This window comes from Peromyscus leucopus, chromosome 1 (genome assembly GCF_004664715.2).
Source record: "Peromyscus leucopus breed LL Stock chromosome 1, UCI_PerLeu_2.1, whole genome shotgun sequence".
Taxonomy (NCBI): Eukaryota; Metazoa; Chordata; class Mammalia; order Rodentia; family Cricetidae; genus Peromyscus; species Peromyscus leucopus.
This window is the reverse complement of record NC_051063.1, coordinates 176,144,583-176,171,562: the sequence shown is the minus strand read 5'-3', so window position 1 is coordinate 176,171,562 and position 26,980 is coordinate 176,144,583. Positions and strand designations below refer to the sequence as shown.

General features: G+C 53.0%; 2 protein-coding genes and 1 pseudogene across 8 annotated transcripts in view; 2 read left to right on the top strand and 1 right to left on the bottom strand.

Moving 5' to 3' along the window:
• The window catches only part of Zc3h4 (zinc finger CCCH-type containing 4), a 38,650-nt gene extending 25,585 nt beyond the window's left edge, over positions 1–13,065 (top strand). For 5 of the 7 annotated variants that reach the window (XM_037202045.1, XM_037202047.1, XM_037202046.1 and 2 more), the window contains 6 exons: positions 62–173; positions 494–603; positions 4,532–4,890; positions 5,072–5,463; positions 8,239–8,487; positions 9,474–10,963. In XM_037202045.1, the coding sequence (XP_037057940.1) occupies positions 62–173; positions 494–603; positions 4,532–4,890; positions 5,072–5,463; positions 8,239–8,487; positions 9,474–10,963 (2,712 nt within the window). Of the gene's footprint in view, positions 1–61; positions 174–493; positions 604–4,531; positions 4,891–5,071; positions 5,464–8,238; positions 8,488–9,473 lie in introns of all 7 variants that reach the window. The other 2 variants (XM_028854904.2, XM_028854909.2) reach the window with 2 other exon arrangements.
• Positions 2,527–2,733, bottom strand: LOC119087291 (annotated as a pseudogene).
• Positions 13,066–23,050: 9,985 nt separating the features above from the next.
• On the top strand, positions 23,051–26,840 carry Tmem160 (transmembrane protein 160). The gene is made up of 3 exons (XM_028854943.1): positions 23,051–23,440; positions 24,409–24,501; positions 26,505–26,840. The coding sequence occupies exons 1-3, from the start codon at positions 23,233–23,235 to the stop codon at positions 26,768–26,770; spliced, it is 567 nt and encodes a 188-aa protein (XP_028710776.1). The 5' UTR covers positions 23,051–23,232; the 3' UTR covers positions 26,771–26,840.
• The last annotated feature ends 140 nt before the right edge of the window (positions 26,841–26,980 follow it).

Sequence of the window (26,980 nt, the reverse complement as noted above, 5' to 3'; positions counted from 1 at the left end):
CTGTAGACAGAAGTGAATCAGAACTCACTTCCCCAACTCACTCTTCCTGCTTCTCTTCCAGGGAGACCACTGCAATTTCAGCCACGACATCGAACTGCCGAAGAAGCGAGAGCTGTGCAAGTTCTACATCACCGGGTTCTGTGCCCGGGCTGAGAACTGCCCCTACATGCATGATATCCTGTCTGCCTTGTGCTGCTGCCCCTGGGGCCTGAGCAGGCTGCCTCCCTTCTGCCCCCCTTACCCACACATCCTCCTCCGTCCCCTCTTCTGTCAGGGTCTGAGGACCTCGTTCACAGCCAGCTCTGCAGGCCAGAACTTGCTCTGGAGTAAAGCGGTGTGGAGAAAGAAAGGCACCTGGTCTTGGGTCAGCTGCCAGCCACTGCACAGCTTCCTGAGTTGGTCACCTCACTCCAGAACAAAGAGGGTGGAAAGGGGGTGCCCATGCTTTGGGGTGGGTTCTGAGAGGAAGTGTTTACCTTAATGAGTCGTGAACGGGACTTTCCCTGTAAGTTATACCACACCACTGGGAACTGCATCAACGGTGACGACTGCATGTTCTCCCATGACCCGCTGACCGAGGAGACCCGAGAACTCTTAGATAAGGTAATGTCTGGGGCGGCACGGGGCGAGGCTGAGAAAGCCCGACTCCACTCAGTGGGCACAGGCTCTGCAGGGTCCCAGCCCCAGTTGCACCCATCTGGACTAAGCTTTACTTTGTTAGGGGAAACAGCTGGGTTCCTTCCTACAGGAGATGTGGGGGTCACCTTGTGGTGGTGTGTAAAGAGATGCACAGAGTGGAAATGTCAGTGTCTCTCTCGAGTCACAGGGACTCATCCACAAGGGAGGGGGACCAGGATCTCACAAACCAGGTGCCATTTGACGTTCACCTTGGTGTCTGTTGTTCCTCCCCAGGTCTGCACAGGTGTTGGGGATGCTTGCTTTGCTGGGTCCTTTTCAGAGCTATCAGCCTAGGGAGGATTAGCATCCAGACACTTCAGGGTGGAATGAGTGGCCTTTGAAAGGACCAGCAGTGTCTGATTGAGGGCCGCCCCCTGCTGGAGGTTCAGTGTTCACACCCAACAAGAGTGTGAACCTCTTGGGTTGGTTTAGTTTTTCTTACAGGTTTGTTTTGATTTTTTTAAAGTTTGGTTGGAGGAGTTGTTTTTTGTTCGTTCGTTCGTTCGTTCATTCATTCATTCATTCATTCATTCATTCATTCATTCATTCATTCATTCATTCATGGTTTTTTGAGGCATGGTCTTTTTATGAAGTCCTGGCCATCCTAGAGCTCACTATGTAGACTAGGATGTCCTCAAACTCAGAGACTCTTCTCCCTCCCTAGTGCTGGCATTAAAGGTGTGCACCACTGTATCTGGCTATGTTATTGAAATTTTTATTACTTTTTTTTGTCTTTTTCTTTCTCTCTCTCTTTTTTTTTCCATTTGTTTTGGCAGTTTTGCTATGTGGCCCATGCTGACCTCTTCGTTTCTCCCTCCTACTCTTCTCAGTGCTAAATATGCAGGTGTAGACTCCCAGGTTCACTTGCTAAATTTTGTTTTGTTTTGTTTTGTGTGTGTGTGTGTGTGTGTGTGTGTGTGTGTGTGTGTTTGGGTGTGTGTTTGGGATAGGGTTTCTCTGTGCAGCTTTGGAACCTGTCCTGCAACTTACTCTGTAGACCAGGCTGGCCTTGAACTCACAGAGTGCTGGGATTAAAGGTGTCTGCCATCACGCCTGGCTCACTTGCTAAATTTTTAATGAGCTGATTTCCAGCCATCTGGTCTAGTGTGGGAAGCTTGCCTCCATTGAGGAAAGTGATGAGGCTTATAGGAGCAAGTGGAAAGAGAGGCATGAAAATACGAAACAGCCGGGCGGGGGGGACGCATCCCTTTAGTCCCAGCACTCCGGAGGCAGAGCCAGGCGGATCTCTGTGAGTTCGAGGCCAGCCTGGTCTATAGAGTGAGATCCAGGACAGACTCCAAAGCTACACAGAGAAACCCTGTCTCAGGGGGAAAAAAAAAGAAAGAAAGAAAAGTAAAGAAAGAAAGAAAGAGAAATATGAAGCAGGTCCTCTCCTGTCCCGTGTGAGTAGGAGTTGCCTTATTTCTCCTCTCTCTTTGCCTCTTTTTCTTTCTTTTTTTCTTTTCTTTTCTTTCTCTCTCCTTTCCCCTCCCTTTCTTTTTTCCTTCCTTTTTTTTGTTTTTTTTTTTTCTGTTTGTTTGTTTTTCAAGACAGGGTTTCTCTGTATAGTTTTGGTGCCTGTCCTGGATCTCACTCTGTAGACCAGGCTGGCCTCGAACTCACAGAGTTCCACCTGGCTCTGCCTCCCGAATGTTGGGATTGAAGCACGTACCACCACTGCCCGGCCCTTTTTTTTTTTTTTTTTAATGGAAAAAATGTTTTGAAATTAATTTAGAAATAGAAAACCTCTTAAAAGGGGAGAAAAAATACAAAGTATACAGGCAAATTTTTACGTCATGATCTTCTCACTACCCCATTTGTTTACTAGTTCCCACGATGAGAGCATACTCAGCCACCCACGATGATGTTATTAATAGGGATATAGATCAATTTCACAAAGAAGCCAATTAATCTCAAGATAGCAAGTCCTATTGCTGTTGCCATGACAGTATTTTGGAATTCTTTTCTATCTGGCTCGGTGCATCTTTCAACCAGTCTTATTGAGTTCTTTGCAAACTGCCAGCTTGCCTAAACAAACCACATTCCCTGGTCCATGACTGCTGGCTGGCTGGCTGGCTGGCTAGATGGATGGATGGATGGCTGGCTGGCTGGATGGATGGCTGGATGGATGGATGGATGGCAGTTTGAGAAGTTGGAGACTTACTTTCTTAGGTGTCGAGTTATGCTAGAGCACATAACCTAAGCATCCTGCAAGTGTGCACGTGTCCCCACCCCAGGACAGGTGTCTCTGTCCTCCCCCATGGTGGCAGTGCTGCAGCCACGCTGAGGTAGACCCCATGATTCTCCTGTCTCAGCTCCCAAGTGCAGGGATTACAAGCGAGCACCACCATGTTCCTGCCCAGCAGTTCTGTGGGTGTTGACCAACAGGTAGATGTGTGTCTCCTCTGCACAATTTGGACACACAGGAATTCTCAAGAGCTGGACTCCCTCTGTCTTTTTCTGTAACTGCTCTACCCCAGCTATCCCTTTGCAACTGTCTGTATGGTTTCTGTCTCTATGGTTTACTCTTTTAGGGACTCATAGGGATGGGAGCAGGGAGTGATTCAGTGGTCAAGCCTGTGCTTCCCATGCAGAAGGCCCTGGGTTTGATCCCTGTCACCACAGGAGAAGAACGAGTGATTTCTAGGTAGAGCTGTACAGTAAGCAGGCTAGGGATGTGTGAGCCGTAATGCACTTGCTGTATACTCACAGCATTGTGGGCCTCTGCGGTTCTGTGCTGTTGGCCACAGAGTCGAATTCCTCAGCAGATGGCTAAGTTTGTTGATCCAGTCATTGGTTGAAGTACATTTGTATATTTCCATTTTAGGCAAAAGCTTAGAATTTGTAAACAACTACCTTGTTTATTTGTGTATGCAAGCATGACTTTTTTTTTTTTTTTTTTTTTGGTGTGGGTTTTTGAGGCAGGTTTTCTCTGTGTATCTCTGACTGTCCTGGAACTCAATCCATAGACCAGGCTGACCTTATATCTATTGAGATCAGCCTGTCTCCTTCTCCAGAATGCTGGAATTAAAGATATATGTGCCACCTCTCCTGGGTGGTGACTGTCATTTTCGCATAGGTGACAGACTTTTGGAAATCCTTCAGAATACCAGCATCAGATCTCCTGGAAGGTTTGGGGACACAGCTGGCACTCATGGTGGACAAGAGCCTGTTAGCAGTGGTCATTGCTAGTAGGGCGGCCATGGATGGAAAGGCTGCAGGGGAGTGTAGGGACAGGTATTTGTGCGTTCCCTCCATCTGTGCTGAGATGGCTGGTGGGTAGTTTGTGTTCTGTCCTCTGGTCATTTTCTCATGTGTGTTTTGCATGTTCATGTCATTGGGCTCAGATTGGTGTGGTGGATGGTTGTCTGTGCCATGTCCTGAAGCATCACCCCTAGTGAGGCAGCAGGTAGCTGCAGGTACCTGTCCCTTGGGTGTGGCTGCCAGGGACCCTATAGACCTAGGATGTACGTATATGCTCTCTCTACCTCATAGAGTTTGGATGCTGAGATAGACCAGGGCAGAGCTCTCCAGAGAACAGCTTAGACCTTGCCTCACCCTTCTAAGATCCTACTACAATCCCTTATTTCTGTCTTGTGAGTTAACCCCCAAATAAATTCCTTTGACCATTAAGCTAATTTCATAGATTAATAGCAACCTAATCACATTGGATTGGAAGACCAGGTTAGGAATGGACTCAAGCATCCTTCTTAGGCTATCAGGTCTGTGTTGTTGAAGACACGTATGAAGCCTTCTGCAGGCTTGGTTTTAGGGTTTTCCTCAGAAAATTGAGCTCTCCACACACAGTCTGACTTGGTGGAGCCTTCTGATGTGACCTCCCTTGCTCCCACAGATGCTGGCTGATGACGCAGAAGCAGGGGCTGAGGACGAGAAGGAGGTGGAAGAGCTGAAGAAGCAGGGCATCAACCCCTTGCCCAAGCCACCTCCTGGCGTGGGGCTCCTGCCCACCCCTCCCAGGCCCCCTGGGCCCCCAGCTCCCACCTCTCCTAATGGCAGGCCCATGCAGGGTGGCCCTCCTCCCCCACCCCCACCCCCTCCTCCTCCTCCTGGCCCTCCTCAAATGGCCCTGCCAGCACATGAGCCACTGTCCCCGCAGCAGCTACAGCAGGACATGTACAACAAGAAGATCCCGTCTTTGTTTGAGATTGTGGTGCGGCCCACAGGGCAGCTAGCAGAGAAGTTGGGTGTGAGGTGAGTATATGCCCACAGAAGCACAGGGGCATGACCTGGTAGGGCCCTGCCCTCTCTGAAGCTGTCAGATCCTATTTGGGCCCTTGGCCTTAGGCTTCAAAGTGAGCACTGTGGGTATCCTGGGCTGGGCGCCACTACCTTTCCTCAGCAGCTTCCTCACAAGTATCATTTCCTCCTGTAGGTTCCCTGGACCTGGTGGACCCTCAGGGCCAATGGGTCCTGGCCCCAACATGGGACCCCCAGGGCCAATGGGGGGACCCATGCATCCTGACATGCACCCTGACATGCACCCTGACATGCACCCTGACATGCACCCAGACATGCACCCTGATATGCACCCTGACATGCACCCCGACATGCACCCCGACATGCACCCGGACATGCCAATGGGTCCTGCCATGAACCCTGGCCCTCCCATGGGTCCTGGTGGCCCCCCGATGATGCCCTATGGTCCTGGAGACTCCCCACACTCGGGAATGATGCCTCCCATCCCGCCAGTCCAGAACTTCTATGAGAACTTCTACCCGCAGCAAGAAGGCATGGAAATGGAGCCGGGGCTCGTTGGGGATACAGGTATGTAAACACCGTATGTACACACCGGCTGGGCTGTAGAGCTGGACTCTCCAAGGTGGGATGGTGGGCAGAAGTGGCCTTTTCCTCCTTGTTCAAGTCTTAGAGCAACATTTCAGTCCCATTCCTGTCCCGTGGGTGTTTTCAGAACTGTGGGAGCAGAGGGCTCCTTCCTGCGTGTGTTGTCAGTGTAGGAAGCTCTGTTCCTCGTAGTGCCCGGTGTCTGTCACTCAGGAGCAAGGCAAGGATGCCTTAGGACGCTGTGCTCGTGCTCGTGCACGTGCCCTAGACAAGGTCCCTCTTGAGGTAGTGCTGGGTGGGCTTGGTGACTGCCTGCCTGGCCCGGTGACCGGACAGGTTCCTTTCCCTCTCTGTGTCCCACAGTCAGGGCTGGATGCTGTGGGTGGTAGTAGGACACTCATTGCAGCCTCTGAAAGGAGGAGGGACCCAGCTCACAGCGAGCGTGCTCTGTCCTTGCCATGCTTGCATCCTAGTAGAAGGAAACAGAGAAGTTGGGCGGCTCATTTGAGCGTTAGCCATTGTTAGAAAATAGCATGGGGCAGTGAGACCAGTGGGAGGCAGCCAAGGCCCAGCAGGGACAGTCAGCTGGACCTCCTCCGAGAAGGTGGCCAGCTTGTCTGAGGGGAGCAGAAACGGCTATGCTATACAGGAAAGGTGTGTGCCACCTGGCAGGAGTGACCTTGCCTGCTCTACAGAACAGCGTGGGGGGCGAGGGGCATGGGACATGCATTCCTGTGCTTCCCAGCATCCAGGAGGCTGAGGCTGGAGGATCGCTTGTAGTTCTGGACCAGCCCAGGATACAGTGAGACTGCCAAACAACCAGAACAGTGGAGGAAATGTCCAAGCTTCCATGGAGTTGCTTACAGCAGATAGTAGGGAGATAGCCTAGAGTACAGGCAGGTCTCGTGGTGTGGACGTGGCACTTTGGAGCCACTGTGACCCTCTGTGCTGTGTAGGGCTGAAAGGAGCAGCTTGAAGGATGGGGCCGGGTATCGGCAGACCTTAACTGAAGCTCAGGCTGGTCTGTTGGATGTGAGGATCATGCTGCCTCGGCCGTGTGCCTGAGCAGCTGTAGTGTATGCGTGGCACATGCTAAGGAGTAGGGCTTTAGGAGACGCTGGAAAGGCAGGCTGCCAAGATAGAGGTACTAGTGCCTGGCCTCCATTGGTTGGCTTGTTGACGGTGGGTATCTCTGCAGTGAAAGTGAGCTTGTCACGTGAGTTCCAGGAGCCACCCTTCGGAGCACAGAGCTGCTGTGGTCTCCACACACCTGTGTGGCCTTCTTGTAATGGGTGTTCTATAGAGATGGAGCCTCAGCCTTTGTCCCCGCTCCGGTGGCTGTAGCATAAATTAAGTCTCCTCAGGCTCATACCCTGAGCTGGAAGGAGGCCTCCTACCACTGGGTATGCACATTTACAGTTTTGCAGTTGGGGGGGCGTGCACATGAGCAGTGTGCACATGTGGGTAGGCTAGGCTGACATCAGTTGACCACTGTGTATATTGGGGCAGAGAATCATTGGAACTTGAGATTGCCATTTCAGGTAGTCTAGCTGGCTGGAACTAGGGATACCCTGTCTACTTACTTCCCAAGCACTGGCATTACAGGCTGTTGCCATGCATGCCTTGCCTTGCTTTATGTCTGTGTTGGGGATCCAGTTATGTGGTGGTAGCCCGCTGAACCATCGCGCCAGTCCCCAATTCTTTAGTTTCAACTGTTGAAAACACCAGACTGACTTTCTTGGTAGCATGGACTGCATCTCTGATGCTCAGGACATTGCCCCAGCTGGGTAAGAGTCACTGCCACATGTGGAAGGGACAGAGAGGACTCTTGACCAAGCCCGTCCTGCGTCCTCCGGCTCACCACTCTACATTCCGGGGAGTCGCAGTGAGAGAACGGTGCCGTGTCTAATGCACATGGTAGAGCTGGCTGGTCAGGAAGGGAAGCTCCCTCGCCCTGCCATCCATCTGCCTATGTGCTCAATAATTCTGGTGTCCAGGAGCCCCTAGAGGACAGAGGGGGTGCCCTGAGCTGAACTGAGGTTTTTAGTGAGTCTTGTTCTCTTTAGGTTCTGCTTCTGGGAGATACAGTGATTTGCTTTCTTACAGGCATGTCCAACCTGCAGCTTAGGCCCTGCATGCAGCTGAGAGTAGCTGTGAATGCAACATAACACAAAACCTTAAACTTAATTATGCATTATGAGTAGACCGGCCATAGTGGCTCACACCTTCAGTCCCAGCACTTGGGAGGCAGAGGCAGATGTATCCCAGTGAGTTCAAAGCCAGCCTGGTCTGTTAGAGTTTCAGGACCTCTTTGTGTGAGATTATTTTTACTTTGATCACGTGCTTTCTCAAGCATGAACGTGGCAGGTGACAACATCACATCACGATATCAAACAGTTGGACATGCCTGCAAGAAACCATGAGACTGCTCATGGCAGACGATGAACCAAGCCTGCTTCCTCTGAGGACAGCAGCAGCTACCTAGCCTGAGAGGGATAGGCCTGTCTGCCGCAAGTTTCTGTCTGAGTGAGGCGTATGCACGCAGTTCTGCTGACATCCATAAGCATCCACCATGCGCTCCCTGCGCCTCATCCCTTCCCTGCCAGCTGGCCCACTGTGGGCTCCTGCTGGACTCTCAAGGCATCCAGGCCTGGGGAGGAGGAAGGGACGGGTGGCCATCCTCATCCTCGCACTCGCCACCAGGCTTGGTTTTTCCAACGGAGGCCTTCCCGACACAAACCCTCTTCCCTGCCACAGAGGACTACGGGCACTACGAAGAGCTGCCGGGGCAGCCTGGGGAGCCCCTCTTCCCCGAGCACCCTCTGGAGCCCGACAGCTTCCCCGAGGGAGGGCCCCCAGGCCGGCTGAAAGCGGGCGCCGGTGTCCCCGACTTCCTGCCCTCGGCCCAGAGGGCCCTGTACCTGAGGATCCAGCAGAAGCAGCAGGAGGAGGAGAGAGCGAGGAGGCTGGCTGAGAGCAGCAAGCAGGACCGGGAGAATGAGGAAGGCATGTGTCCCCCGGCAGCGCCCAGCCGGCTCTGTGCAGGGACGAGGGCGGGCACCTAGGCTGGGTGCTGTGTCTGAAAGGAGCTTGGCAGGGAGGCCTGGCCTGAGCGGCTGGGCCTCACGCCGAGGAACGGAGGCCAGGGTTCCTCTGCATCTTGGGTTCGGGAGACTCCTGACTCGGTGGAGGAGGGTGGTGGGCTGGTTCCTAGCAGAGACCGTGCCCTTCCCTAAGAAGCTTGAATGACACTCTGATGGCTGATCCCTAGAACACATACTTGGGACTCCAAAGCCAAAGATGGGCCAGCCAGCCATAGAGACACAGTGGTGTCACCAGTGGTGTAGGCACAGGCTCGAGTGGTCACCCCGGTGGTATCCACCTCAGGGCCGAATGGACCCAGGGTCTCAGGAACTTGGAGCAAGCCAGTGGGGGCAGACAGCACAGGAAGGACGGCAGGGAGGCGGCCCTCCCCGGTGGCTCGGTTTCCCTCCCTCCTGGGCTCTGTTTGTGGTTGCACCTGCCCTTCCCTGACCCTGGACTGTTGTGAGGGGTCTGGGGATGTGCGTGTGAGCTGTCAGCATGGCCGTTGTCCAGACCTCCACAGAGAGGGACTAGAGCCGGTCTGGACCAAACCTGCCTGGAGGGTGGGAAGAGGCAGCAGGACTTGGGCTCTGAGGCTCAGCCCTACCCTGACTTAATGGCACCATACATACCTCCATTTCCTCATCGGTCCAGCGGGCATGTTGATGACAGGACCTCCTGGGTGGTTGTGTGAGTTATTCCGATCAGACCGCCCACCAGGAATGGTGCTGGCCTGAGAGGCCATGATGCTATCAACACCTAGAGCCAGGTTGTGTACCCCTGGCTCCCAGCGGGACCCTGGGGGATACTAACCAACAGCCCAGAACCACACACCAGGGGAACCCAGGGCTCCATGAGGCCTACGGGATATGGCCGTTCATGCCTCCCACTGCTCTGCTCTCTCTCAGGTGACACCGGAAACTGGTACTCAAGTGACGAGGACGAGGGGGGAAGCAGTGTCACATCCATCCTCAAGACCTTGAGGCAACAGACGTCAAGCCGACCCCAGGCTGCAGTTGGGGAACCGAGCGGCAGTGGACTAGGGGATCCCCGCCTGCAGAAGGGACACCCCACAGGAGGCCGGCTGGCTGACCCCCGCCTCAGCCGTGACCCCAGACTCAGCCGCCATGCAGAGACTTCAGGGGGGACTGGCCCAGGGGACTCGGGGCCCTCTGACCCTCGGTTGGCTCGTGCCCTGCCCACCTCCAAGACGGAAGGCAGCCTTCATTGCAGCCCTGCAGGCCCCAGCAGTTCAAAAGGACAGACCCCTGCAGAAGAGGAGGAGGGGGAGCGGGCCTTGCGCGAGAAGGCCGTGAGCATCCCCCTGGACCCCCTGCCCGGGCACCCACTGCGGGACCCCCGCTCTCAGCTGCAGCAGTTCAGTCACATCAAGAAGGACGTGACCCTGAGCAAGCCGAGCTTCGCCCGCACTGTGCTCTGGAACCCTGAGGACCTGATCCCCCTGCCCATCCCCAAGCAGGACGTGCCCCCGGTGCCTGCTGCCCTGCAGTCCTTGCCCGCCCTGGATCCCAGGCTGCACCGCTCCACACCCCCTGGACCTCCCAACACCCGGCAGCGTCCTGGCTCCACAGACCCCAGCACATCTGGCTCTAACCTACCCGACTTTGAACTCCTCTCTCGAATCCTCAAGACTGTCAACGTCAACACCCCTGGCCAGAGTGACAAACCCAGCGACCCCAGGGTGCGGAAGACCCCGACTGACCCCAGATTACAGAAGTCCGCAGACCCTGCGGCAGCATCCCGTGCAGCCAAGCCCTGTCCCGCCGAAGCCTCACCTCCTGCCGCCAGCCCAAGTGGAGACTCGTCCCCACCGGCCACAGCCCCCTATGACCCCCGAGTGCTGGCAGCTGGTGGCCTGGGCCAGGGCAGCAGCAGCGGGCAGAGCAGTGTGCTGAGTGGCATCAGCTTGTATGACCCAAGGACTCCCAATGCAGGTGGCAAAGCTGCAGAGCCCGCTTCTGACACGAGCGCTCAGCCCAAGGGTCCCGAGGGCAATGGCAAGAGCTCTGCCTCCAAGGCAAAGGAGCCCCCGTTTGTCCGCAAGTCTGCGCTGGAGCAGCCAGAGACGGGGAAGGCCAGCGCAGATGGGGCCGCAGCCACGGACAGATACAACAGCTACAACCGGCCCCGGCCCAAGGCCTCTGCAGCCCCCGCTGCTGCCTCGTCCACCCCGCCCCCCGAGGGGGCCACACCCCAGCCCGGGGTGCACAACCTGCCAGTGCCCACCCTCTTTGGGACTGTGAAGCCAGCCCCCAAAACAGGCACAGGAAGCCCATTTGCTGGCAACAGCCCTGCCCGGGAGGGTGAGCAGGATGCGGGGTCCCTGAAGGACGTTTTTAAAGGCTTTGACCCCACAGCTTCCCCCTTTTGCCAGTAGTGTCTGTGGGGGCCAGTGCTCCCTCCACTCCACCACCCTTCCAGGGTGACATTTAAGGGCAGCAACCAGAGTTACGGGTGGGGGGCAGGCAGGGTGTTCTTTCTTTACATTTTTCTCCCTTTTCCCCTTTTGAGTAGTACTTTCTTTGAGTCATAAATTGTATCTAACCGTCTTGGGTTCTGGTCAGTGCTGCAGGCTCCTGGGCTCCCTCTGCCCAGTGAGCAACTTGTACCCTGCCTTGGACAGTAGCAAGTTCCCAGCCCGGGGCTTCCCTGGAACTAAGGAAAGCGGAAGCGTCTGGGAGGCACTGAAGGCCACTCAGCCTGTGCTGCTGGGAGAGACAGACACGTCGTGTGGAAGCTGGTGTCGGAGTTTCCAGAGCCCCGGGGTGAGCTGTCCTCTCTTCAGCATGCAGCCTGTGACAGCCTGCTTCAGGACACAGCAGCGGTGATGAGAAAATGTCACACGGAGAGAAAGGTCCTGGCAGCCCCCGGCCCTGACCTGCTTGGGCCTGTGCATCCCTCATCCTCCGTCCGGGGTTTGTCCTGAAAGTGACGCCCTCCAGCCCTCCAGGAGACTCTGGGTGAGACAGACTTCAGGCGGCAAGCCTGAGACGGTGGGGCCGCCCTCAGAGCGTTCTCCTCAGTATTACCTGTCCAGGGCCGCTGGCCTGACCCTCGCGACAGCTCAAGGATCCGTGGTGTGGCCACCGGCCAGACTCCCGAGGCGGGAGGCCGGCGTGGCCCTGGCCAAGTGTCTGCTAGCTGCTTTCATGCGCCTTAGCCGTGTTATCTGTAGAGTACCAGATAGTGTTTGCTTCCCCTCCCGAGCTGACAGAAGCACGGCATCAGCGGTCTGTGGTGGTGGTGCAAGAGTGGGCGCTTGCTTCCCAGAGGGGCTGAGCAGACAGTAGAGTCGAGCTGGGCCCGAGTGGTGTGTTGGTCCTTTCTAGGAAAGGGACTTGGGGCGGGGAGGTGTAAGGCATCTGCCAGATCCCAGGCAGCGGAGGCATTTCCACAGCCTCCCCCACTAACCACCTTAGGACTGGTCTTGTCCAGAGCCCCAGGGGAGACTTCCTGTGACCATTCCCCAAGACTGGGTCGGGGAACTGGGTAAGACCCGCAGGTCTCTGTGCCTCTGGGTCACTTGCCAGGCCCTAGAGTCTGCTTACCTGCAGCCTGCCTTTTCTATATTGGGTCTCTCGGCCCCACACACAGCCAGTGGATCTCCTCCACCTCGGGGAGACAGGCTCCCACATCCCCCATCCACCACCACCCTCTCCATCCTACCCCATATACCCTCCGCACCCCAAAGAGAAACCCCTTCAAAACATTTTGGGGCCTGAAGCCAGGGTGGGAGGGGCTTGTGCCCCACAGGGCTAACACCCTGTGGGGTCAGTGCACCAAGATCAGGTTGGTTTTGTTTGTCTTTGTGTTTTTTATTTTGTTTTGTTTTCTTAAACAATCATCAATGAGATTTGTCTTTGGACTCCAGCCTTGACCTCCAAGACTGGGACCGTGGTAAATGTAGGATAGGGAGAGTACAGTGTGGCAGTGTTTGGAGCCCCCCACCCCCCACCCCTTGGAAAATTCTCTTCTGTAAAAGCCAGGCTTGGAAGTGCGGACCTGTCATCCCAGCACTCAGGAGGCAGAGGCAGGAGGATCACGAATTCAAAGCCAGCCTGGTCTACATTAGAAAAAGAAAATTTTTCTTTTGTTAAAGAAAAGTTAAATGAATTTTGAAATCTATGAAATCTGTGGGTGAGACGGACTCTGGAGCCCTTGTCTTGAAATAGTTTAGCCGAAGCCCCTCGTGGGACAAGGAACTCCGCTTGAATCTCCACTCGCCATCAGGCCACGCTTTTAAAGAAAAAATGTTCTCTAACCAGGATTGTAACAAAAGTGTAAATAGTATTTCTGAGTTGAAAGTCGATGGTGCAAATATGTATATAACGTACTGTATTTTTACAATGATCGTCGCATGGCTCTCCCTCCCCTTTTGTACTCAGTCTCTGTCTTCCAGAAACCTCACCTGCCTTCTCTCATGTGGTCTCTTAATCCAGTAATTGTATTACTGCCATTAAAGGATGCAGTTATTTTAAACAGTCTGCCAGCCTAGTCTTTCTCTGCCCTGCCAGGGGACAGACAAGGAGCCCAGGGCCTCGTGCCTGCTGGGGAGCACGAGGTCCTGCCATGTCCCCAGCCCCCAGACACTTACAGAACAGCAACAGCCAGAGCCGATGCACAGCCAGGTGATCCAACACTTGGGAGGCTGAGGCAGGAGGATGATGAGTTTGAGGCCAGCTTAGGCTAGACCTGGGATCAAAGAAAAGCCTTGAACTCCTGATCCTCCTGCCTTTCCTTTCTGTGTGCTGGGATTCTGGGTGCACACTGCCCAGCCCCACTTTATCTCTGTGAGCACATGTATGTAGACAGAAACATGTACACACACCTACAGATGTTCCCCTACTGAAGATGTTAGCATTGGCTTTGGACACTAGAGTGTGCCCTGTTCAGTGAACTTCGATTTTGGTTCTTTTCCCGGGCTAGCAGTCCTGGATTTTTGTTTGTTTGTTTTGGTGTTTTGTTTTTGAGGCAGGGTTTCATTGGCCTTCAGTTCATATAGCCAAGGATGACCTTGAAGTCACGGTCTTCCTGTCTCTTCCTAGTGCTAAGATCACAGGCATATGCCACCAACAGCTACAGCCTCAGCCCAGCAGCTCACAGTCCGGTCTGCATTGTTGGGATGGGGAGGAGACTGCAGCTGGAAGCCAGGCACAGGGCTGTCATCACTGAGGAAGGCAGAGGTTGTGTCCGATGTTTGTGCTCTGAGCATGCTGAAGTAGGATATGCTAACTGCTCCTCAGGGCCTTAGGTGTAATAATGTTTCCTTTCTTTTTTGTTTGTTTGAGACATGGTTCTACTGGGAAGCCTAGGCTGGCCTTGGACCTCTAAACTTCCTGTGTGTAATGCCTCTGTCACCCTCCCGAAAGGGTGTGATCATAGATGGATCTCATCAGGTCTGGCTATGCGTAGCTATTTTTAATTAAGGATTTCTATTTTCTGTGCATAATTTTGCCTGCATATATATCTGTGTACCTGATGCCTTCAGAGGCCAGAAAAGGACATTACCTCCTGGAGCTGGAGTTGTGAGAGCCATGTGGGTGCTGGGTGAAGAGCCTGGATCCTCTGGAAGAGCAACCAGAACTCTTAAAAGTACACATTATTTAAAATTAAAAAACAAAAACAAACAAACAAAAAAACCCAACCAACAACAAAATAACTCATGGACTGGGCTTAACACATTTTCTCAAAAAGTTCTAGAATTTGGGAGGTCAAAACTGAAGGTTCCGGTAGATTGAGTCCTTGGTGGAGGCTCTATACCTAGGTGCATTCAGGTAAGGGAGAGGGGACAGTCATAAGACATGGAGTCCATTAAACTGGGTTCCCATCCTCAACGACCTTCTAGAACAATGGTTCTCGACCTGTGGGTCATGACCCCTCAGTGGCGGGTTGCCTATCAGATATCCTGCATTCAGATATTTACATTATGATTCATAACAGTAGCAAAATTACAGCTATGAAGTTTTATGGTTGGGGGGTCACCACAGCACGAGGGACTGTATTAAAGGGTCGCAGTATTAGGAAGGTTGAGAAGCACTGGTCCGGAGTCATTTCATCTACCCACTGCTGTTGGGGGGCCACTTACATGTGATCACACCCTCCGGCCTCCTTCATGTGTCCCTGGCCAGCTGTTTGAAAGGCAGAACTGGGATTTAGCTCAGTGACCGCAAGCACTGGCCTTGTGAGATTCCCCAGCACTCAAAAGCACAAGTATGCATCTTCTTTCTTTCTTTTCAGACAGGATCTTGTAGCCCAGGCTGGCTTTAACTGGTGATGCTCCAGCCTCAGCCTTCCAAGTACTAGGATCACAGGCATCTAACTTAGACGAATTTCTAAACAGTCTTATTAAATAAGAAACACAGAGCCAAATATAGGGGTGAAAGGCGTAGAGATCAGAGAAATAGTGAGAATCACCAGCTCACCTTAGCTTACCACGATTCCTACTTTCTTTCCCTTGTTATTTGTTGTTTTCTTTTCCCCTCCAAGAGGAAGTAGACTGTAGATGCTTTTTGTCAACTTCCTGGTTCCTCCCATCTCTTCCCCTACTTTGAGACTGCTCTTTATTTTGGTGTTTTTGAGACAAGGTCTCTCTATGTGGCCCTGGCTGACCTGGAACTCACTCTGTAGACCAGGCTAGCCTCGAACTCACAAATACCCTCCTGCCTCTGCCTCCCGAGCGCTGGGATGAAAAGCATGCAGCACTAGGCGACAGGATTGCCCAGACTGACCTCTAACTTGCTGTACAGCTGGGGATAACTGAATTTCTGATCTCCCTGCCCTCTCCAGTGCCAAGGTTACTGTTGTATCCACCGGGCCCCACTTATGTAATGCTGGGTGTGGAGCCCAGGGGCCAGCTTTTTTGGGGGGAGCTCCCATGTCTGCCACCGTGCACCGGGGTTACAGGTGGAGTGTCATGTCTGTCCTGTCCAGCATTGATGTGGGTGCTGGGGATCCAAACTCATGTCCTTACGCTTACACAGCAAATTGCTTTACCTACCACGCCATCTCCTCAGCCCCTGGCATTATTTTATTTCTGGGTTTCAGAAGTTTCCATGTGGAGCTTAAGAGGGAGAGAGGAGAGTGCAGTTCCTGCATGGCAGAAGGATGGAATTCCTAGTTTCAGTAACAATTTAGTTTTAAATTGAAACCTGGGTATAGTAGCACACATCTACAATTCCTGTACTTAGGAGGCAGAGGCAGGAGGATGACTGCAAATCCAAGACCAGCCTGATCTACATAGTGAATGAATGAAGGAGTAAAACAAGTAAGTACCAAGGGTTAGGGAGGCAGTCAAGCGTAGGGAATACCTCAGCAACCTATCAGTGGAGTTCGGGAACTCCGCTTGCTCGGGCTGTGCACGCAACCCTGTTCAGACAGTGCGCTGGGCATCTAAAGCCATCACCTGTATTCTGCACACAGACCCCTCTAAAGATGCACCTAGCAACTGCTGGCAACCTGGGGTCCTCGCCATCATGGTCAATTCCATGTGAACAATGGAAAGCGGTTATTTCCTTTAGCAAACCCATTTTTCTTTTCTTTCTTTCTCTTTCTTTCTTTCTTTCTTTCTTTCTTTCTTTCTTTCTTTCTTTCTTTCTTTCTTTCTCTCTCTCTCTCTCTCTCTCTCTCTCTCTCTCTCTCTCTCTCCCTCTCTCTCTCTCTCTCTCTCTCTTTCTTTCTTTCTTTCTTTTTTTTCAAGACAGGGTTTCTCTGTGTAGTTTTGTGCCTTTCCTGAATCTCGCTCTGTAGATCAGGCTGGCCTTGAACTCACAGAGATCCGCCTGCCTCTGCCTCCCGAGTGCTGGGATTAAAGGCATGCCCCACCACCGCCCGGTAACAAACCCATGTTTCTGTTCAAACACGGTCTAGGAACTGTGAACCATGGATGAGCTGATCTGCTCTGAACTTGTTTGGTGCAGGCAGTAAACTGTGTCCTCTGAGTGATTTTAGGAAGACTCCTCCCACTAATTAAAACTGGGGGCAGGGCATCCCAGGTCCCAGAACTGAGCAGAGGCAGGCAGATCCTTGTGAGTTTGGGGCTAGCCTGCTCTGCATAGTGAGTTCCAGGACAGTCATAGATAACTACACAGTGAGACTCTGTCTCAACAAAACAACAAAAATTACCAGGGCCCTGGAGCCATTGCACAGACTTTAAGAACACCTACGGCGGTGGTGGCGCATGCCTTTAATCCCAGCACTTGGGAGGCAGAGGCAGGCGGATCTCTGTGAGTTCAAGGCCAGCCTGGTCTACAGAGTGAGACCCAGGACAGGCACCAAAACTACACAGAGAAACTCTGTCTCAAAAAACAAAACAAAAGAACACCCATAGCCCTTGGGGCTGGAGAGATAGTTATAGTTCAGTGGTTAAGAGCACTAGCTGTTCTTCCAGAGGACCCGAGTTCAATTCCCAGCAACTACATGGCAGATCACAGCTGTGTGTGGCTCCAGTCTACAGGATCTGACACCCTCATGCAGGCCAAACGATGCATGTGAAAACACCCACCTCTCTCTTTTTTTCTTCTTTCGAGACAGGATTTCTCTGTGAAACAGTCCTGGCTGTCCTAGAACTCACTCTGTAGACCAGGCTGGCCTCGAACTCACAGAGATCTGCCTGGCTCTGCCTCCAAGGCATGAGCCACCACTACCCAGCTTCTTTCTTAATGTCCCTTTTAAAAATTATTTATTTTATGGTGTTTTATCTGCATATATGTGTGAGAATGTCAGATCACCTGGAATTGGAGTTAGAGCTGTTGTGAGCTGCCATGTGGGTGCTGGAAATTGAACCTGGGTCCTCTGGAAGAGCAGTCAGTGATCTTAACCACTGAGCCATCTCTCCACCCCCAATGCTGTTTATTTTTATTGTGTGAATGTTTTGCCTGCAAGTTCCCAACATATGTGCCTAGTCCCCCATGAAGGTCAGAAGTGGACATCATATCCCCTGGAGCTAGAGTTCCAAGATGCTGTGAACCACCATGTGGGTGCTGGGAATTGAACCTAGATCCTCTTCAAGAGGTTCAGCTCTTAACTGCTGAACCATCTCTCCAGCCCCAGAGCCCTAAGTTTTCATGCCCAGCAGTACAAAAGGAAAAAAGAAAAAAAAATTGAGTCCTTTCCCTAGAGGTCACAAAACTCACACGTTTGTAATGTGTCTATCTACTTCTGGTTCTGGGCCAATCTTCCCAATGTTTGTACTTCTGTGTTTGGTGGTTTGCACACACACACACACACACACACACACACACACACACACACACACACACCATAGGCCTGCATATTTGTTAAACTATTTTTAAAATATTTATTTATTATGTATACAATGTTCTTTCTGTATGCTTGCCTGCAGGCCAGAAGAGGGCACCAGATCTCATTACAGGTGGTTGTGAGCCACCATGTGGTTGCTGGGAATTGAACTCAGGACCTCTGGAAGAGCAGCCAGTGCTCTTAACCTCTGAGCCATCTCTCCAGCTCAGGCCAGCATATTTGAGCACCCACCCACCCACACACACACACATACACCCCAGTTGGTGATTCTGTTTGGGAAGTGGTCCAGCCCTGACGGAGGAAGGGCCTCTCTGGAGGTGGGGCTTCAAACTGCTGTGGCCTCACCCAGTTTCCAGTTTGCTCTCTCTGCCTCCTACTTGTAGCTGAGGTGGGATCTCTCAGTTTCCTGTACCTGCTGCCGTTCTTCCCCGCCGCAATGGGATCTTATCCCTCTATAACTTCGAGTCCAAATAAACTCTTCTGTAAATTGCCTTGGTTGTGGTGTTTCTCATCACAGCAACAGAAGAATAACTAAGCCGGGGTGGGCGGTGGGAGGTGGTGGTGGTGGCTGGGATTTAATCCCAGCACTCGAGAGGCAGAGGCAGGCAGATCTCTGTGAGTTGAAGTCCAGCCTGGTCTACAGAGCAAGTCCCAGGACAGGCTCTAAAGCTACACAGAGAAACCCTGTCTCGAAAAAACAAAACAAAACAAAACAAAAAAAGAAGTAGATTAACTAAAACACTGTGTGCTCGTTAGGACTGTTTGCGGTGCTCTTGGAGAACCCCAGCCTTGCCGATGGCGTCGGGGTTACAGTGGTCTTGTGTATGAATTGGTCACCCTAGAGTCATGCTTACCTCTGTTCTCATAAACTCTTTGAGCTGCTCCCCAAATGAGCATCAGCGTGTGACCACATAAAATAGTCCCGGGAGGTGGGGGGCTGAGATGGAAGCCAAGGCCTACCAGGTCCTGGCCTCTTGGCGGTAGATTCTAGGCAGGTACTCTCCCAACTGAGCCATGCCCCTAGTCAAGATCCTCTCTTTCTTTTTGGCACAGAGATTATGCATCAACTGTGACTATTGCCAGAGGATTCTTTCCTTACTGACTATTCTAGACTGGAACTCACAGAAATCCACCTACTTCTGCATCCCAAGTGCTGTGATTAAAGGTGTAGGCCACACCCGACTCTAGATAATTTTTTGTTTGCTTTTTTTTTTTATTTTAATTTTTCTTTAGTGAATTGGCGGTGGTGGTGCATTCCTTTAATCCCAGCACTCGGGAGGCGGAGGCAGGTGGATCTCTGTGAGTTTGAGGCCAGCCTGGTCTACAGAGTGAGTTCCAGGACAGCTAGGGTTACACAGAGAAATCCTGTCTTGAAAAAAAAAACCAAAAAATTATAAAAGAAAGAAAAAAGAAAAGAAAAACAAACAAAAAGCCTGCTACCTCCCAGCAGCATTGCTTGGCAGTGGACTAGTGTGCTGACGTATGTTTTAGAGTTCTCCAGTTAATTCTCCCCCAAACCTCAGGTCTACGGGGCTGGAGAGATGGTTCAGTGGTTCAGAGCACTGACTGCTCTTCCAGAGGACTGGGGTTCAATTCCCAGCACCCACACGGCAGCTCACAACTGTAATTCCAGTTCCAGGGGACCCGACACCCACGGCAAAACACCAATGCACATTCAAAACAAGAACAACAAAAACCCCTCAGGTCTAATTACATGCTGGCCACAGGTACAATCTCTTGAAGGAAGTGTTGCTTTCTCTGCCCTGACCCTTCCTGGCATTCGGGTGATTATTATTCTTTCCTCTTTCTTCTACACACACAGACCCAGAGCATTTCCCTAGCCAAAGAATGTGAAAAATGTTGTCTCTGGCTTTTTCAGTTCTCATTTAAGCCTCTTGTGGAATGTCCCCTGCAAGCCAGCAGGGCCTCTGGCTGTCCATTCGAACCCTCCTCTCTCTGGCTGCCTTTCCAGAGCCCACCCTTTCCTCCCTGAGTTCCAAGCCCTGGAGCCGGGGCTGTAGCTCAGTTGGTAGAACACTTGCTCAGCAGGCCCTGCATTCCATTCCCATCACCACAGAAGACAGGCACAGAGCTGCAGGCCCGTAATCCCAGCACTCTGAAGGGGAAAGCAGGAGGATCAGGAATCCAGAGTTGTTCTCAGCTATGCAGCAAGTTCAAGGCAAGGCCGGACTATATGATGCCCTGTCTGGAAAAAAAAAAAAATTCAAGTGGTAGATGAAGGGACGGATATCACCATGAGTGTTCTGAAATGGGCACGATGAGATACCTGCCTACGGTCCCAGCACTCCTGAGCTGAGGCAGGAGGATCAAGTCCAAGGCCAGCCTGGACTATATAGTCCAGGCTAGCCTAGGCTTCATAGTGTCTCATTAAACCAAGGGCTGGAGGTGTAGAACACTTTCATACCATGTGCAAAGCCTTGTGTCACAGCCTCAGTACTGGGGGAAAAATACAATGCTCCACCATGATCTCTAAGACCCCTGGGTGTTAACATTCTGACCCACCCCTTGGAAACCAATGTTAGTATTCTGACCGGTCCCTTGGCGCCGCCCTGCGTCCTGACATAAAAGCCTCATTGTAAGGAAAAAGCGCTCCCCTTCCTCTCTCTCTTCAGCTTCTCCACCCACGAGGTGTGCACCCGCGACCCCCACTTTCTTCGTCTCCCTTTTCTCCCTCTTTCCTATCTTTCTCTTTGTCTCTATTTTTCTTTCTTTCTTTTTTTTGTTTTTTCGAGACAGTGTTTCTCTGTGTAGCTTTGCGCCTTTCCTGGAACTCGCTTTGGAGACCAGGCTGGCCTCCAACTCACAGAGATCCGCCTGGCTCTGCCTTCCAAGTGCTGGGATTAAAGGCCTGTGCCACCACTGCCCAGCGATCTTTGTCTCTATTATAATGAACCATTTCCTCACGGATGCGTGTCTGGGTCGTGAATGACTGTCCACTGCCGCCCCACCGCCATGCCTGCATCTGCCCAGCATGCCAGCATGGTCCCCTGCACTGGAGGGATACCCTGGCCTGGCCACGAGTGCAAATTTGTAACAGATCCAACTGTGGGGGGCCCCAAACAGCTTCACCACACAGCCACCATGACAGTCTTAGACAGGCTTACTGGCAGGCAGCACCAGCACCCAGATCCAGGAGAAGCCATAAGGTGACCGCACCCAGGGAGGGCCTGCATCTAAGGGGAAAAACAAATGTCAGCCAGTCAGGGTCCTGAACCCTGGAAATCCCCTCACCCCAACCTCTGACATAATAAAAAAAAAAACAAAACCCTGCCCTGCTTGAGCTCAGGGCTCTCTGCTCTCATTGCTGCCTTGGACAGAGAGTTCAAGCTCCAAGCTTGAAATGAAGGCTCTTTGACTTTACATATGGGATTCGGTCTCTGTGGTGGTCTTTTGGGGTGGGGGTCCCCGCGATCTGGACCTCTTCAGGCCTCTGTGGGCACCAGCACTTATGTGCACATACTCACACACAGACATATAGTTTCAAATGCATCTTAGGCTTGGGTGAAAAGCAGTTAATATTTCACCTTTAATGGACAATTGAGCCATATTGCTCACACCCGTAAGTAAACTGCAAAAACTCTGGGTTTGGTGTCCCAGGTTTCAGCACCAAAATACTGCAAGGAGACAGTTCAGCCCTAGAGGGCGAGGTATCCCGGACACCTCGAGCTACTCAGAACAAGAGCTCTGCCCTGAAGGTGTCCCTGACACCTGGAGCTGTTTAGCACAGCTCTGATGGCTGGGACTGCAAAGGAGCAGCCCAACCTTGGAAGGGAAATTTTTCTGACTTCTCGGGAGAGTCAGGCCTGGAACTGCTTCAGCAAGGAAGGGTATCCTGACTCTTGGGGAAATTCAGGATATACCTGGTGCGATGGCCAATGTTCTCCCTGCAGGACACAGCAATCCTGCTCTACTGGAGAGCCACAATCTCCGGCTCAGTGTTACCAGCTCTCTCTCACTCACTCCACTATGGGATGTCCCAGGAAGGTTCTTCTGTTCAGCTCCCTCTTGCTCAGTCCACTATGGGACGTCCCAGCAAGGTTCTTCTGTGCACCAGTGAATGAGGGTCTTCACCCAAAACTCTTCTGAGAAAGATTTATTTGGGAAGGAGGAGTCCAGGAGAGTAGCTGCCTCTACCAGGACAGAGAGAACAGCTCACAATTGACTGGGCAAAGCGGTTTATATAGGATACCTAGGGGGCGGAGTCAACTGTGATTGGTTAGTTTATTTTCTGCCCAGGGATTGGCCAGTTTTGTGGGCAAGAGGCAGAGGTGTCTCTGATTTCAGGGCCAAACTGTGTTTCTTTCACTGGCCTTTCTTGGATTTTTGACACTACCTCCAAGGCCAGGGCACATTTCTTTCACTGACTCTGATTCTAGGGGCCAAGAGTATTATTTTGGTACTAATTTCAGATACATTTCCTGGGTTCTGGGTTTGGGGATAAAATGTTCATTTCTCTGGCTCAGGTCCCAAACACAGGCTGTGTTTCTTTCCCTGGTCCTGGGCCCCAGGGCCAGGATTCTGCTGTCCTGCTCTGTGATTGGTTGGTTTCACAAGTCCGTTGGACAGAGGCAGAGATGGCTCTGATCTGAGTTAAACTGTGTCTCTCTCACTGGCCTTATCTGAGCCATCCTTCCTAATTCTGGGCTCCAGGGTCAGGGTGGGTTTCTTTAGCCAGCCCCTTTTCCCTACAGCACCAGGAACCCCAGTTCTTGGGATTACAGAAGGCTGAGGCAGAAGGATTGTAAATTGAGTTTAGGCAGCATAAAAAGGTGAGAACGGGGAAAAAAGAAAGTGTCATGGAATAGCATGCCCAGTTGGACTCCCAGTGCCGAGATTAGGTGGAGGATAAAGAGTTTCGAAAATAGCGTCAGGCAGGGATGTATGTAATGGCATCTTACTTTATTAACAGTCGCACAGAAGAACTGAAGAGGGATACAACAGAACAGTCGTGTGTCCTCTTTAGTGAGGTTACTGGTTAGTTTTACTCCCTGGTTTCGCCCGAGTCTTGCAAAGTTTCTACATTAAGCTCCTAGTACAAGTTTTGTTTCCTGGCTGTTGAGCGCAGTTATTTTTTTTTTAAACTACAAGTCCCAGCAGACATTGCCCCACAGCTTTCTGCAGGCCGACCTGCTCGGAACGCATTGATCTCTGGGATTTGTAGTCTTAACTATAAAATAAGGTGGGCCACACACTACCGGCACAGAAGACCTGGGTGGAGACACCGCCGGGTCGACCAATAGGCATTGCGTACTGGGATAGAGTGGCGGGCAGCTCACCACTCAGCGAGCCGCTCCTCGTGAGTGACCTGGCGTGCAGCCTACAAACGGCCCGTGGGGCGGAGCGTGAGTCCCGACCCCATTGCTGGCTATGGGAGGCGGCTGGTGGTGGGCTCGGGTCGCGCGCCTGGCCCGCCTGCGCTTCCGGGGGTCGCTGCTGCCACCTCAGCGGCCCCGCAGCGGGGGCGCGCGCGGGTCCTTCGCCCCGGGCCACGGCCCACGCGCGGGGGCCTCGCCGCCCCCGGTGTCTGAGCTCGATCGCGCGGACGCTTGGCTCCTCCGCAAGGCACACGAGACAGGTCTGGCTGGGACCGGGGTCGGCCGCTGTACAGGAGGGGCGCGCACGTGGGAGTGGGCGGCGAGAGTGCGGCATGCATCTGCTGGGAACAGGGCCCGGGCTCAGCGGGGGCAGGTTCTTCTTGTGATCGCAGAGAGACGCAGGGTGGGAGATTTTGCAGCCTGGCCACATAGGGCACCAGCTTGCGGGTCCTGGCTAATGGGGTGCAGCACAGATTATTGGGGGTTGGATTTCGGCTAGGAGAGGTTAGCCCCATGGCACTACACCTGCATGGATGAGAGACCACCGTTCCAGAGGCACCTGCGAGGAAGAAGCGATATGCCTGCAACAGGGGGGTCGGTTCGGACTGCAGACGGGAGCACTCGGAATAAAACAAGAGTGTGGCTACCCGCAGAAGATGGGGAAGTTCCCGATTGGGCCAGCGCGTAACCAATGGTAGAGAAGATGTCTGCTGATTGGAGGGAGAGGTGATCTAGGATGCAGGGGGAGGGACCTCAAATAGGGCAGTGGGTTGACAGATTGGAGCCAGTCCGACATTGGATGGGCCTGTAGTGGAAACAGCCTTTCGGCAGGACTCAGGGACTTGAGTGGCAGGGAGATGTGGACAAATGTAGGCAGGCCCCGGGTGGAGAAGTTTGTCTGAGGAAGAGAGAGAGGGCCACAGGATGCGCAAGTATCCTTGGAAAGACTTAACGTCCGCAGACTGTCTTCCATTCTTGCTTTAGATTTTCCTCTGGGTTAGACAGAGACCGTCTTCAATCACTGGTCAAAAGGGGCTTAGAATGTCCGGGGGAGAAGGGGTAGGGGAATGGGGCTTGCACGGGGCTTCCCAGAAGGGATGGGCATGTGGAATATTTTTGTCTTGTGGCTGCGTAGGGTGGGGATTGATTGGCTTGACGGTCTGAATGAGAGGCGATCAAGGAGGCAGGGCTTGGCTGATACAGAGCTCCACCCCCCCCCCCCCAACAGCTTTCCTCTCCTGGTTCAGAAATGGACTTCTGGCATCAGGGATTGGGGTCATCTCCTTCATGCAGAGTGACATGGGCCGGGAAGCTGCCTACGGTGAGTACAGAGCCCTCCCCTTTCCCTCCGTTGCCCAGTCCTCTTACCCCACGTAACACCTGCAAAGGGAGAACGCCCCCTCTTCCAATGCCCCGCTGCTGGTGTGCGCCCCCCCCCCCCACTCCATACACCTTCATCAACACTGTCCCCTGTTGCCTGAGTGGAAGAGCTAAAGCGCGACTTTAGCTGTTCTGCTGAACTGCTGCTGGGTGTTCTGTCTCTAATCGATTTCTCAAAACTGAGAGTCCTCGGACAGTTTCCAAGGGGCCTTGCCTTGTGTGTACACCTTTGTCCATACCCCTAGACCAGCCCCCTCATTTGGATCTTGGGCTCGACCGCCGAGTCCCAGATACTTCTGTGTGCAGTTTCATGTGCTTGGCTCATACGGCTTGAGCCCTTGGCTGCCACCTCCCGCTCTTACGTATCTATTGATTTACTTATTTATTGTTATACTGGGAAGAAACCCAGCATGCTAGTTAAGCGCTATATCACTAAGCCACACGCCCCCCAGCCCATCACTGGGGGATTCTAGGCAGGGGCTCTACCACTGAGCCACACCCCAGCCCCTCACTGGGGGATTCTAGGCAGGGGCTCTACCACTGAGCCACACCCCCAGCCCCTCACTGGGGATTCTAGGCAGGGGCTCTACCACTGAGCCACACCCCCAGCCCCTCACTGGGGATTCTAGGCAGGGGCTCTACCACTGAGCCACACCCCAGCCCCTCACTGGGGGATTCTAGGCAGGGGCTCTACCACTGAGCCACACCCCCAGCCCCTCACTGGGGGATTCTAGGCAGGGGCTCTACCACTGAGCCACACCCCAGCCCCTCACTGGGGGATTCTAGGCAGGGGCTCTACCACTGAACCACACCCCAGCCCCTCACTGGGGGATTCTAGGCAGGGGCTCTACCACTGAGCCACACCCCCAGCCCCTCACTGGGGATTCTAGGCAGGGGCTCCACCACTGAGCCACACCCCCAGCTCCTCACTGGGGGATTCTTGGCAGGTGCTCTAGCACCGAACACTGAACTACATAGCCATCTTTTTGTTGTTGTTGGTACTTTTTGAGACACAGTTTCCCTGTGTATAACTCTGGCAATCCTGGAACTCCCTTTGTAGACCAGGCTGGCCCGGAACTCACTGAGCTCCACCTGCCTCTGCCTCCCAAGTGCTGGGATTAAGTGTGCCACCACTGCCCTGCAAGATTTATTGTTTTTACTTTATGGTTGTAAGTGTGTATGGGGACCATGTGCATGCCTGGTACCAATGGAGCCAGAGAAAGCATCAGATCCCCTAGGACTGGAGGTAAAGATAGTTTGAGCCACCATGGTGGGTGCTGGGAACTGAACCCAGGTCGTCTGCAAGAGCAACAAGTGTTCTTAAACTTGGAACCATCTCTCCAGCCCCGCTCCCAATAATTTTTTTTTTTTTTTTTTTTTTTTTTTTCCGAGACAGGGTTTCTCTGTGTAGCTTTGGAGACTGTCCTGGGACTTGCTCTGTAGACCAGGCTGGCCTCGGACTCACAAGAGGTTTGCCTGGCTCTGCCTCCAGAGTGCTGGGATTAAAGGCGTGCGCCACCATTGCCTGGCCCAACATTTTTTTTCTAAACTTGTTACTTTGTGACAGTTTAAGTTGCCTGATTAAACCTTTAGCTGGAGCTCCTCCAGCCTCTTTTTTTATTTTTTATTTTTTTGTTCTTTGTTTTTTTTTCAAGACAGGGTTTCTCTGTGTAGCTTTGGAGCCTGTCCTGGGACTTGCTCTGTAGACCAGGCTGGCCTCGAACTCATAGATCTGCCTGTCTCGGCCGCCCCAGTGCTGGGATTAAAGGCGTGCACCACCGCCGCTGGCTCTTCCAGCCTCTTCCTACCTGGCATTAGAGGCCTTGCCCAGCCCTGTGCTCATACTGACCCAGCCTCCCCATCCATCCATCCATCCATCATCCTGGCAGCCCCTTGGGATACCCTGGACCCTACAACTATTGATTGCCGCTCCTTCTTCCACAGGCTTCTTCCTGCTGGGTGGCCTGTGCGTGGTGTGGGGCGGCGCCTCCTATGCGGTGGGCCTAGCCGCACTGCGGGGGCCCATGCAACTGTCTCTTGCGGGTGCGGCGGCTGGTGTGGGGGCAGTGTTGGCTGCCAGTCTGCTCTGGGCTTGTGCTGTGGGCCTCTACATGGGCCAGCTGGAACTGGACGTGGAATTGGTACCGGATGATGATGGGGCTGCCCCTACGGAAGGCCCAGATGAAGCAGGCCGGCCCCCACCCGAGTAAACCGCAGGGCTGTGGGGACTGGCTGGGCCCCGAGGACTGAGACATTAAACCTGACCCTTCAGCAGTTCAAGACTCCGAGTGATGGCTCCTGTTATCTGGGGCGGCGGGGAGGGGACGAGGCAGATGGAAGTGTCTAAGAGGCGAGATGGCTCATTCGTTGCATAGAGGCCTGACACCCTCAGTTTGATCCTCAGGACCCACACGGTAGAG

Coding starts and splice junctions, on each gene's coding strand:
- Tmem160 (XM_028854943.1), top strand. CDS start 23,233: ATGGGAGGCGGCTGGTGGTGGGCTCGGGTCGCGCGCCTGGCCCGCCTG. Junction 23,441..24,408: donor CCGCAAGGCACACGAGACAG/GTCTGGCTGGGA, acceptor CCCCCCCAACAG/CTTTCCTCTCCTGGTTCAGA. Junction 24,502..26,504: donor GGGCCGGGAAGCTGCCTACG/GTGAGTACAGAG, acceptor CTTCTTCCACAG/GCTTCTTCCTGCTGGGTGGC.